The sequence below is a fragment of the Felis catus genome, chromosome A1, assembly GCF_018350175.1.
Source record: "Felis catus isolate Fca126 chromosome A1, F.catus_Fca126_mat1.0, whole genome shotgun sequence".
Classification (NCBI taxonomy): Eukaryota; Metazoa; Chordata; class Mammalia; order Carnivora; family Felidae; genus Felis; species Felis catus.
The window spans coordinates 149,270,665-149,283,331 of record NC_058368.1 but is presented as its reverse complement, the minus strand read 5'-3'; the positions used below and the strand labels follow the sequence as shown (position 1 = coordinate 149,283,331).

General features: G+C 38.7%; 1 protein-coding gene, 1 long non-coding RNA gene and 1 other non-coding gene across 4 annotated transcripts in view; all 3 read right to left on the bottom strand.

Moving 5' to 3' along the window:
- Window positions 1–4,733: 4,733 nt before the first annotated feature.
- LOC102899183 (cytochrome c oxidase subunit 7C, mitochondrial) lies at window positions 4,734–7,062 on the bottom strand. Of its 2 annotated transcripts, XM_011284438.4 has the most exons (3): window positions 6,769–6,997; window positions 5,639–5,782; window positions 4,734–4,836 (listed from the first exon to the last, which is right to left on the bottom strand). In XM_011284438.4, exons 1-2 carry the CDS (start codon window positions 6,841–6,843, stop codon window positions 5,666–5,668), a joined length of 192 nt encoding a protein of 63 aa, XP_011282740.1. In that variant the 5' UTR covers window positions 6,844–6,997; the 3' UTR covers window positions 4,734–4,836; window positions 5,639–5,665. The 2 variants fall into 2 exon arrangements, with proteins under 2 accessions (XP_011282740.1, XP_044889276.1); XM_045033341.1 differs by lacking the exon at window positions 4,734–4,836 and having other exon boundaries at window positions 5,644–5,782; window positions 6,903–7,062.
- Window positions 4,936–4,998, bottom strand: LOC111557017. Its single transcript, XR_002736750.1, has one exon. It is a non-coding gene; the product is annotated as a small nucleolar RNA Z39 (small nucleolar RNA).
- A 2,561-nt stretch (window positions 7,063–9,623) lies between the features above and the next one.
- The window catches only part of LOC123379022, a 182,198-nt gene continuing 179,154 nt past the window's right edge, over window positions 9,624–12,667 (bottom strand). The window contains exon 5 of the long non-coding RNA XR_006582928.1: window positions 9,624–9,825. This is a non-coding gene — a long non-coding RNA (uncharacterized LOC123379022). The remainder of the gene's footprint in view (window positions 9,826–12,667) is intronic.

The window sequence follows — 12,667 nt, the reverse complement described above, 5'->3', positions numbered from 1 at the left end:
CATAAGTTGAGAGCCGTCTGTACTACACAGACTAGCTGCAGCAGGCACTGTCTTTCACACACCAAAAGCCACTTTCTTTTCCCTTTCCAGTAGAAAACAGATTTGTTTCAGTGCCCACTCTTCCCATAGAAGACCTGGGAGAAATCTTAATTGCTCAAATCTAATCACTGTGGTACCAGCCATTCCCCTTGCTAGTGTTGTATTTAGAAATGAATATATGACCCTTGTGACCAATGAGGAATGGATTTCTAGGCAATCTTTCTTCACACTTAAAAATAAGTTCAAACAGGGGTGCCTCGGTGGCTCCATGGGTTAAACAACTGACTCTTGATTTCACCTCAGGTCATGATCTTATGGTTCAGTTCGTGGAATCCAGCCACATTCTGGGCTCAGCACTGACAGCATGGAGCCTGCTTGGGATTCTTTCTCTCTCTCTCTCTCTGCCCCTGCCCTGCTTGTGCTCGCTCTCTCCCACTTGAAATTAAAAACTTGAAACAGTAATTTTTCTTGCTGGATATTGTCAAATCTGTGTGGGATGCTTGGAACTATGGCAGCCATCATATGACAAACAAAGCAAGACGTTACGAACAACAGGTTGAGTAAGATAGAAGGCCTTTAAGTCCACTGGGCTCTATTCCTTGTTAGGTGAAACTATGCATTCCCTAATTCTTTACATCAGTGTTTCTCAAAATACTAGTCTCAAACAAGATCCACAGCTATTGCCTTTTCATCAAAGTTTGTCTACAAAAAGTATCAGATGGACTAAACAGTGTGGGCAGGGACGTAGCTCAGTTACATTTTGGCACAAACTCCTTTCATTGAGTCTGCAGTAACTGGATTACTTCAATATACATTTGGTTGGAGAAACCAATTCAGTGAGTCTTTGGGGAAAAACTTTTTTATCTAGAAAACATGGAGACATACACTATTTTGGCGTGCAGATTAGGCCTGGGATTTGCTCTTTTTAAGTAGTTTTATCATTCTTGGTTTCTACTCAATAAATGTTCATTGACCACTCACTAAATTATACATGCAGGACACATGAATAAGTAAGTCTCCCTGGTCTCAGAAATATACGCTGGTATGAGAGACAGGGAAGGAAATCAGTAATTACACTACATGCTGAGCTGATTGGAAAGCTGTTTACAAAGTGTTGGAGACTTATGTGTAATGTGTTTGGGATATTGGGGAGGAATCATCAGGAAAATGTGGCACCTGAGCTAACAAGATTTGGAGGAGGTACATAAAACTGGAGCTATATAGCTAGGATGATAATGAAACTGTAGGGAAATGACTGAATGACATACCATTGTGGAGCTGGCATTTTACTGATGGTGACAGCTTACTATAAGATCAGACTTGGGGCGCCTGGGTGGCTCAGTTGGTTAAGCGGCCGACTTCAGTTCAGGTCACGATCTCGTGGTCGTTGAGTTCGAGCCCTGTGTCGGGCTCTGGGCTGAGGGCTCAGAGCCTGGAGCCTGCTTCGGATTCTGTGTCTCCCTCTCTCTCTGCCCCTCCCCCGTTCATGCTCTGTCTCTCTCTGTCTCAAAAATAAATAAAACGTTAAAAAAAAAAATTAAAAAAAAAAAAGATCAGACTTGATTTTACTAACATGCTCTCAGGCATTTTTGGACACGGTAAGATTAAACGATCAGCTGGATACTTAGAACTGTAGCTGGAGTAACTGAAAATACCAACCCACAACTGTAGAAAGGCTGTGGGATCAACTAGAACAACTTAAATAATGTGTTTCCTCTACCTCACCTGTTTTTCAGTTAAACAGTCCACATTAGGCACTTAAAGAAATTTGCCTAAATAAGACCTATTTCCATTTCTAATCTTTGAAACTAAATAGATGTAACAGGAAGTGAGGCAGTCTCTTGAAGACAATATACGATCAAGCCTGGTTTTGAATCCAAGCATCTTAAGTCCTAAACCTGTATTAACTGCGTTTGTTCTGCCTCTGTAGCAAGTTTTTTTTTTTTTTTTTTTTTTTTTTCCTGCTTTGGGGTAGCCAAAGCTTAATTATGGAAACAATAATAGTTTTCTTAAAAGCAAATGGCTGGGTTTTGGCCCCTTGCAACATCCCTAATCAGGTATTCTGTAGTCAAGGAAGCATCCCTGTGGGGTACTTTGCCTAGCTTAGTTTCAGACATGCGTGTATGAGTCCTTCCAGTTTAAGTTTTCCAAAAGAATCTGGATTTTTATGAGACTCTTATAGTTTTAAGTGTTGGCTTGAATTTTGAAAAGACAGTTTAGGGGAAAAAAGAAGAAAAAAACCAAAAACATTCTGTGGTGGTTTTTCAAAAAAAGCCAAGCCAGTACTTTAAAATATGGTAGATGGAAGCATATTCTTATATATGAAATGGTCATGGTTATGTGTCATCTTGACTGAGCCATGTGTCCAGGTATTTGGTCAAACATTATTCTGGATATGTGTGGTGTTTTTTGGAGATTAACATTTAAATTGAATAAGTTTCATTAAAGCTTGATTATTCTCCATAATGTGGGTTAGCCTCATCCAATCAGTAGGAGACCTTAATAAAAAAAAAAAGACAGGGGTACCTGGGTGGCTCAGTTGGTTGATCATCTGACTTTGGCTTAGGTCGTGATCTCACAGTTCTTGAGTGTAAGCCCTGCATCAGGCTTGTTGCTATCAGTTCAGAGCCTGCTTCACATCTTGTGGGGCTCCAATTTACAACCCTAAGATCAAGAGTCTCATGCCCTGAGCTAGCCAGGTACCCCCTGGAAGAGGAAATTCTGCCAAGATACATTTGGACTGGAAAAGCAACTTTTCTCTGGATCTCCAGCCTTCAGCGCTACCCACCAGAGTTTGGACCTGTCAAGCCTCCACAATCACATGACCCAGTTTCTTAAAACAAATCTTTCTACATACATATCCCATTTGGTGTTTTCTGAGTATACTACTACTCAGTATAGCTGCTGAATGAAGCCTTTTTATGACGGGGCAATCTGTGCTCCTCTCCCAGGATGGGCAAAGTAGGTTTTTCCCTCATTCATGTAAAATCCTCAAATACTGTAACTTAGGAAGACAAATATAATAAATCAGATGTTATCTACCTAGACTCTGCTGTCCAATCAATAGTAAGTAAAGTCTGATTTATATTTTACATCAGAAAAAAATCATTTAGGACTTGCCAGAAATTAAAATGTTTTTATATAGTTATTGAATCTCAAAATACAAGATATACACTATTCCTAGATCCTCCAAAAAAATGAAGACAGCTAAATTTGTAATTTAATGGCACAGATCTGAACCAAGAATTTGAAATCAATTTATGAACCTTAAACTTCCTACTTTCCCAAAGATAGAAAGCCGTAATGTTACAAAAACGCAGGAAGACATCTGATTCATTAATGGATAATCAAAAACAAAAACAAAAAAACAAAAGGACAATGACATGCAAGTACAGGGAATAAGCCAGGCAAAGTCATAAAGATTTAATTGTATCTATATTTAAATGGTTGTTATGTAGCTAGTGTAAAGATAGGCCCTGTCACATAAACTGAGAAGTGTGTTTTTAGAGCTCCAGCAAATTAGTAGTTTAACATTAGGGGTATACAGGAACTCTAATGTTATGGTGAGGCAGCTCTTTTGTTCCATGAAGAAATGTAGAACCACCCACAGCAATTTTTTAAGAATCCACAGAGACTTTCTTGTAATTATTCTAGTTTTTAAACACTGCTTTAAAAACTATAGCCCCCCAACCTGGGTGGCTCAGTTGGTCAGGCGACTGACTTCGGCTCAGGTCATGATCTCACAGTTTGTGAGTTCGAGCCCTGCACTGGGCTCTGGGCTGACAGCTCCCAGCCTGGAGCCTACATCAGATTCTGTGTCTTGCCCTCTCTCTACCCCTCCCCTGCTCATGCTCAGTGTCTCTCTCTCAATAATAAATAAACGTTAAAAAAAAAACCCAAAAAAACAAACATAGCCCCCCAATCACCAAAGTCTAGAGCTCAAATACACCACTAGTTTACAACCTCTATTTTATGGCATTCTAATACAAGTGGTATTCCAAAAGTGACTAAACTAGGATTAAAACATTCAGCAACTACCTTTTTCCTGCCCCAGTTCAAAGCTCTAGGAACTATGTCATTATATTTTAAGTAGCTAACAGCATTTTACCATCCATAACATAAATTTGATTCACGGACACAATTACTCTTCAGAGGCATCTTTTAGTCCATGTCTACTCAAGTTCAAGAATAAACTTGGGAGTATTTCTATGTTTTATCTTGCATGCTATTACATTTCATTTCAAATATTCTACTTTTATTCAGTCTAAACAAAACTAGTATTGGTCAATAGCAAATTTATCAAGGCAAAAAATTTAGTTTTAGATCACAAGCCTGGAGGGAAAAAAGCTCTTGGACTTCACTCTATACACTCACTATTGGTTTTCCTCATGATTAATTGTCACTCATGAAGAAAAACAACTTTACTGCTTCAAGTAAAGACTAAATGTACACTTCTTCCTCTTTTTCAATTTAAAAAAAATTATTCTGGGACAACAAAGTCAAGTTTGCATGTTATATAACATAAATTACCAACAAGGTCCTGACCTAGTAATCAAAAATTAAATCTCAAAATTTAAAACCAAGAAATAGGCTAAATTTACACATATTTTGAGCAAACAAATACTAGAACATTTCCTAAATAAAAAGTCAGCACAATTATTACATTCCAGGTTTCAGAGAAGAGGCATTAAGGATTCATGCCATAAGTTTATTTACAAACATATTGAGTATGTTGAATTCAAGAGTTGGATCCATTTTTCAAAGAGACTGCACCTCTTAAAATGCTCCTTTTCACACCTGCAAATAAAAAAAATATATATTGGTATTTAAAACGTCTCACCTATTAAAACAGAAACCATGTACTTTCATACACATATTGTCTGTCCATCAGTTTGGTACATCAGAAAGCGTTTACAGTATCATGACTTTATTCATACTGATTTGCTTCATCATATGCACCAAAATCTTTCCATTATGCATCACTTGGATAAAGAACTTCCCTTGTATATTTTGAAGAATAGAGTCTTTTCTTTCCAAAGGATAGTTTTGGAATTTATTCCAATCATTCCACAGATCTTCCCAAAATGTTGCTTTGAGGCAAATTCTGATTACAATTAAATAAATCTTTTCTTCTCACGCAAACAATCTGTTAATCTTCTAGCAGGTAAGACTGATTGGGGTATGCACAAACATGTGTTGCCCTAACGTTAATTAGTCTATCAGAACTCTACCTGGTTAAGTGTGTGAACTGAAACAAGACTGGCTAAAAATCCTGGTTAACCATCACCAGTTAATGGATATGAGTCAACTTAACATCTTTGTGTCTTAGGCCAGGTGAAGTCACCCAACTTCAGAGGCTTGCTAGGTGTAACTAGATGACATTAATGTAAAGTGTGCCTGACAAACAGTAGTATCCAATATACACTGGCTTTCAGGCAAAGAAACGTTTGTTTATTGGTTCACCAAAGTGTCTCCACCAAGGCCACATCTACACTAACTTCAGAAATCAGCCCTACACACTGTGTGGGTGTGATGGGGGGGGGGGGGGGGAGAAATATAAGGAAAAACAATGTTTTAAGATTAGAAATCCATTAATTACCTGTTTAATGGATTAATTAAAACATCCTTATTTCTTAAGCAGCTGGTGTCTTACTATAAAAAAAGGTGCAGCAAATCCAGATCCAAAGTACATAGTCATCATAACAAGTAACCGCCACTTGTTTTCCACTGAAAATGGCAAATTCTGTTGGGGAAAAAAAGAGAACCAACAAAAATGAAAGTGAATCATCTGATTTTATAGATTATAGACGTACACAGGGGATGTTAGGTATTTTTTTTTTTTTTTTACATAATCAGGTTATGTATGCCATATATAATATCCTATTTCAAACATTATGTTTTACATCCTATGACCTTCATGTAGGACAACACTGTAAGGTTTAAAAAAAAAAAAAAAAGCACTGGCTTTACTGAGCACAGGCAGTGGTCTTAACTCCAGTGTATCACACTGGTTAAGTTTTCCTTTTTACTTTAGAAAAGCCGAAAAATTTATTCTTCAGGGGACCTGTTTTAGAAAAAGAATGCACTGTTCTGGTTTGCTATTTGTTAGAAACTAGTCACCTTGTAAAGGCACACGGCAAAGTTAACTGAATTACGAAGACTGACTTTTTCATAATCAAGCGGCGCTACCATCGAAAACCCTTCTTCCGCCCTTTCCTACTAGGCCTCGATCACTGGAGATTGTTACTGCTAACTACTCGACTTAAGCTATTGATACTTGACGCTAAACCCAACTTCAACTAAAGAGATTTAATACTTCTAATTTAGTTAACTAGCTTAGACTCGACCCACAACCACAGGCCCTCACATCCTCCTTTGTCTCCGACGACCTTCACTCCGAGTCCGGTGACCTCTAGTTCGGCTTTAAGCCACAAATATCTGCAGCATTGGCCTCAGGGACCCTCCAGATCTCGGAGGACGCGGCGGGGAGCGCTAGGGCCAAGTGGGGCCTAAGGCTCTTCCTATTCATTCCTTTACCCGCCGACGGCGTGCACCGGGGTCCTGCGCTTTGCCCCTGGTTCCTGGGGGAAGTTGAACGCTACCCGACGCCCCAGCTCACCTCTCCTGCTTACGGTCTCCCTCTCCACGGTCCTTGGGAGGCCTTGGAGTTCAGCAAATCGCAGCTAAGTGCCCCCTCCCCCAACGAAACGGGGCCCCTAACACACTAACCTTCCCTGGGCCCTCCTCATAGTGGCTTCTACGGACCACAGAGGTTGTGAACCTCCGGATGCTCTGTCCCAACATAGCGCTGTTGGAAGTTCTGCGAAAAGCGCAGAGCCCCTAGACGATACAAAGGACAGTACCAAACCAAGTCCTCTTCTTTTCACGACCTTGTTCTCCGGTGTGTAAGACCCGGAAGGGAAGATGGGAAATGGGGAGCGGCCACAGAAAATGCGACAAGATGGTGGGGTCTGAGGATTGTGGGAATTGTAGTTCAGAACGCGGCATCGCCTTGTCGGCTCTGAAGGACTATGGGAAACGTAGTCCGACGCGAGAGCCGGATTGCTTGTGGGGGTCGGGTGGAGGTACTGGCTGTGTGTGTGTGTGTTCGGGAGGCCGGGAGGGTAAGAGCCCAAGGGGTTTCTACGTGCAATTTAGTCAAACCTGATTTCTTGTCGAGTTCTGATCAGGATTTTGGGGGCCGGATTCCAGAACAGTAGTACTGAATTGAGTGACGCAGTCTCACCGAGTTTATGGGACACAAAAATAAACCTTTACCTCTTCTTTTTTGGGGATTTTTTGTTTGTTTTCTTTTAATGCTAGGAGCCTGTGATTTGCAGTACTTTGCCAGCGCTGAGAGAGGTGTATATCGTGATCTTATAAGAGGAAACAAAGCATAAACTTTGAAGTTTACTTTGAAGAAGTAACCAAACACTGTGTAGTACAAAATATGTCGGAGAGAAAATTGAGATGAATTGCTAAGGGAAGGATTCCTGAAAAATATAGGTTATTAAATAGAAGAGAATTAGAGACAGGGCAGAGCAAACTCAAGGCCGATGTATGGCATGTTCAGAGAGTGAAAGAGAAAAGCAGCTTCTTCTATCTGGAGTTAGCCTGGCCTGAGGATTGGTGTTCTGCTGAACATAAACAATTTCACAGAACATCAGCCTCAGACGAAGTTACTCTGTGTCAGTGATGGATCAAGGAAAGAGTAAGGTCACTCCATTTTCATATCTGAACATAGACAAAACATAACATTGTCCAAGTAACAAAAATGACCAAACATCACCATATCCAGTCTAACATGATGAGTTCTGTCTCTTCACCAATTACCACCTTAACCTTGGATTAGTCTTTCTTTTTGCTAAGTGAGATTTGGTAAGATAGACATAGTCACAGAAAACAAGCCCAAATCTTGTTAAGTCTTGACATCTTTTTACCGAGATGCCCATAGCTCTTCATGGTATTTGGTTTCCCTTGATGCAGTGAGTAATAACCCAGCTTGTTCAATTGTAAGTGTGTTTCTGGTGGTCTTTGACTAGTGGGATTGGGAAGTGATATATAAGGCTGGGAAAGTGGTATTAGGTTAAATTGTGAAGAGCCCTGCTAACCTAAGTTTTATGTTATTCATCTGTGGGAGAGCATATACTGCCCTAGATGGCTCATTAATACAGCAGCAGTAAATAAAGTCTTGCTTTGAAAACTGGGTATAAAATATATACATTAACATATACTTTACTTATCTTCTGTAAGAGAAAAGTGATGCTTCCCCATCTCCAACCGCCCCCTGCCCCCGCAAAAAAAACTCCACTTTAAAAAATTAATAAGTTTATTTCTACAAGTAACTTCTGATTAAGTAGAGACGCATGTAATGCATTATAACTGATGTTCTCCTCCTAATAGAGGATGTAAGACATTAAAATTTTTTAAATGTCCTGTTCAGGGCTTTTATATATTAAAGGATTCTTATCTGACTATAATTGGGAAATGTTTTCACATTTAGTATTTCTGAATTGTCCCTTTCAGTCTAATGAATGTAATATCCCCTGTATATTTGGTTCACTGTTAGTTCTAATTCGTACTGTTTGAGTCTCCCCTGCATATCTGGCTTTCGTCTAACTCCAAAGGGAAATCCAGGATAGATTCTAGCAAATGGCCTCAGAACCGTCAGCCTCCTCATGGGCCCTGTGCCAAAATGGATAGCTGCAAATCCTTTCATCAAGATATAGAGCCTGCCTTCTCATCCCAAATCTGGGTGGACTCTGACTATTTTGACCAAGCGAATTTGTTATAAGTGACACTGTACCAGTGTCCTGCCCAGGTCTTATGATATTGACAGTGTCCTTTCCTGTCTTTTGGAACACTTGCCCTGGGAACTCTGAACATTCGTGTAAGAAGTTTGACTACTTTTATGGAGAGGCCTCCTGGAGAATCCCCAGAAGTCGACCAAAAGTAGGTAAAAGGGGTCAGCTCAGGTGTCAGGCATGGGAGTGAGTTATCCCGGATCCTCCAGTTCAGTCCAGCTGCCTGCTGAAATTCATCAGTGAGTGTCCCCGGTCAATGCGATTTGAGGAAGAGTTGCCCAGTAGAGCTCTGCCCAAAATGCTGATCTACAAATTTGTGAGATAAAATAAAATGATTGTTCTTCCAAGCCATTAAATTTGTGATAGTTTGGAGGTACCTGGGTGGCTCAGTCAGTTAAACTTCTGACTCTTGATTTTGGCTCAGGTCATGATCTCACCATTTGTGGGATTGAGCCCCATGTCAGGCTCTGTGCTGACAGTGCAGAGTCTGCTTGGGCTTCTCTCTCTCTCCCCATCTCTCTCTGCCTTTCCCCTGCTCATGCGTGTGTGCGTGCTCTCTCTCTCACTCTCAAAATAAATAAATATTAGAAAAATTTAAATTTGTTAAGTTAAATTTAAATTTAAATAGTTTGTTAAGCAATAGTGAATTACCAGGACAGACACCTAGAAGTAACACAGCCATTTTATTTAAGGAAATCACCTGCCATTGGAAGAACACACTTTCTTATCATCAATCTATATTTAGGAATCAGTTATGTTACATAAAACATTTATCTTTGCTTAATACATACCTTTCTGTCAGATGATGCTTCTAATGTAATTCTCTAGGGGTAACGAAAATGACTGTGCTGAACATATCAAAACATGGAACATCTGGGAAGCAGAGTGGCTCCATTTGATGGTGATACAGCAGCTGGCATAATTCAGGGAGTGCTAAATACCCTCAGAAAGTCACGGTGCAGCTTTTTGATGCTCTTGGTAACTAGAAGGTAAATGGAATGGGGTTGAAAGTTGATGAGATCACTTATTCCTTGCATGATTACTCACCTTTTTGTTAATGGCTAGATATTACCCACAGAACACATTCTTGATAGTTATTTAAAAATATTTTCTAAAGAATGTTTTTGTCATAAAGCCAAACTGAACTCTAGGGAAAATTTCTTATTAGTTTCCATATCATTTTTCTTCACTGCTAATTAGTGACCAATTAATAAATTAGTTAAATAGCTAAGATACTCTGAGTTTTGGGGTTTTAAGCTAATCTCAATCTCTTAAAATTCGCTATGGAGGGAAGGAAAAGTTTTAAGAAATTTGTTAATCTTCTTTTTTGAATAGGCATTGTGTGTGGTAAATTAAAGATGGCCACAGTTTCTTTGTAACTCTTACCTTTGAGAGGTGGGTTCTAACTCCCCCCACTCTTGACCTTAGAGACCTGCTTGACCAATAGAATGCAATAGAGTAACATTCAGATATTTCTGAGGCTGACTTATCAAGAGCTTTGAAGTTTCCATTCAGGCAACTTGGAATGTTTTCTTGAGAGGAGACAGCCACCATGTAAGAAGTCTAGCTACCCTGAGTGTACCAGGACTGTAAGGGAACCCAAGCGAACCCTTTGGAGAAGGCTCATGGGGGGAGGGGGAGGAAATGAGGGGGAAAATAGGCCAGATCAGCTTCCAGCTCTTCCTGCCATATCCTAGCCTGGGCACCAGATATATGAGTAAAGAAGCCTTCAGGTGACTCCAGCCACAGTTATGATTTGCCTATGATTTTATGAGCTATGTTAAACAAGAACTGCCCAGCTGAGCCCATCAACCTCCAGAACTGTAAGAGAAAAAAATAAAATATTGTTTTAAGCTGCTAAGTTTGGGGTAGTTTGTTATATAGGAGTACAAAACCTGGAACAGGTATCATGCACTATTTATTGGTCTAACAATCTAAATTTAGTCATTATAGTTGGCAAGAAAAATGTGAATTATCTTAGAGAAAACTTTTGATTCAGTATGATACTCTTTTGCTATAAAATGAATTTCAAGAGAAATGAGACATTTCACATATTGGTACAAAATAGAAAACATCTTTAGGGACATGAAGTTTACTCCAAAGTTATATTTTAAAAATAAAATCCAATTATTTTAAGTACTGAGTAGGGTGTATATCATAGAGTGAGCAGTGTACTTTCTAGACCCAGAGGAGTCTTTGGAGACTGAAGTTACATTATATAGAACAGTATTTCTAAAAATTAAAGTACAATATTTGTCATTTCTCTCAACAGCTACTATATAAGATTTTTAAGAACTAGGTTAGAGTTTATTTAGAAAGGGATTCTTTAGTAAAGAAATTATGTTTCTATCCTACATTGAAAAACTCAAGTTAACATGTTTCTTTTGGTCTTAAATTTTTAGAATATCTCATACTACAGAATTAAAGTCAGAACTCTGTGTTAACTTGTATTTGAAATTTTACATTTGTAGGGGAAAATAACACCTGGTTTCAGGAAAAGACAAAATGTAATTCCACTGTAGCAATCAGGGTTGGAAAATATTCTGCCAGCCTTTTGAATGATTTAGTGATGACCAACTGGAAGAAAAAGTTATGCTAAAAAAATGCTTACTTGATCAAGCTGTGTATTTTACTCTTCCTCTTGTTTCATTACTTTTGAATACCATTATTTCCTTAAAAGCATTTCATGTTTCTTATTCCAATGTTATTTCTTAATCTCAATGTAGGTTTAAGGACGATTCACTTTTTTGACAGATCAACTCCTAATATAATTATTTGTCATTCAGTGTTGGCAGGTAGAGGTAGATACATTTGTATAAGATGAATACAGAAACTAACACTTCTCAATTTGAAAGTCATTGATTCTAACTATATTTATGTTCCATCTCCATCTTGACTTAACTTGCAGTGGTATTTATCATTGTTTTGAACAGGTTTCTTTAAATTTACCATGGCATTTCCCCGTTGTCTCCATAACTGGGATACTAAGTGATTAAATGGTTTATTTATTTAGTTTAGAGAAACACATAATTTAAGTGAGGAAGGGAATTTTGAAAATCAATTTGATGCATCATTCTAAAGGAAATGCTTTTTTTTTTTGTTAGAGTAGAAGAAAAACAGGAAATAAATGGGAATAGAATGAACTTTGGTGCATTACATGTGATGATTGTGAAGGATTGTGCCAATAAGGATCCCATCTTTTTTTTTTTCAGATTTATTTATTTTTGAGAGAGGGAGAAAGCACGAGTGGAGGAGGGGCAGAGAGAGAGGGAGAGAGAGAGAATCCAAAGCAGACACACCACTGACAGCACAGAGCCCTATGTGGGGCTTGAACCCACTAACCGTGAGATCATGACCTGAGCTGAAGTTGGATACTTAACCAACTGAGCCACCTAGGTGCCCCCCAACCTTTTTTTTAAAGATTTATGGAAATCTTTATTTATAACCAGGTCCATTACTGCTGGTCAATGCATGTTAAGCTGCTGCTATATTTTGACCAGAAATTAGATCAAAGGCACCCCTTTTTCTCTGGACCATGGATTGGCAACTATATGGTTAATACAGCCCATCAAGATGTGCTTGTTTATGCTATAACAGTTTCTGTATTTGGCTTTTCACTTTGAACTAACAATTAAGAAAAATGGGAATTTCTTGAGAATATTTATGCAGTTTGAGAAAATTATTACTGAACTCACCAAACATTATTTTAATCATTTCAACTAATTATAAAATTATTCCATAGGGTAGGTTAGGTTTAATTTGCAGTTCTCTCCATATCTGTCAATTAAACTAGACCCTCACCGAACAGCATTCTAAAACTGCTT

Excerpts from the sequence above, each read along its gene's own strand:
- LOC102899183 (XM_045033341.1), bottom strand. The coding sequence starts at position 7,047 with ATGCCGCGTTCTGAACTACAATTCCCACAATCCTCAGACCCCACCATC. Across the intron at positions 5,783-6,902 it reads AAAGAAGAGGACTTGGTTTG|AATTTGCCATTTTCAGTGGA; the intron begins GTACTGTCCTTT and ends TTTCCCCAACAG.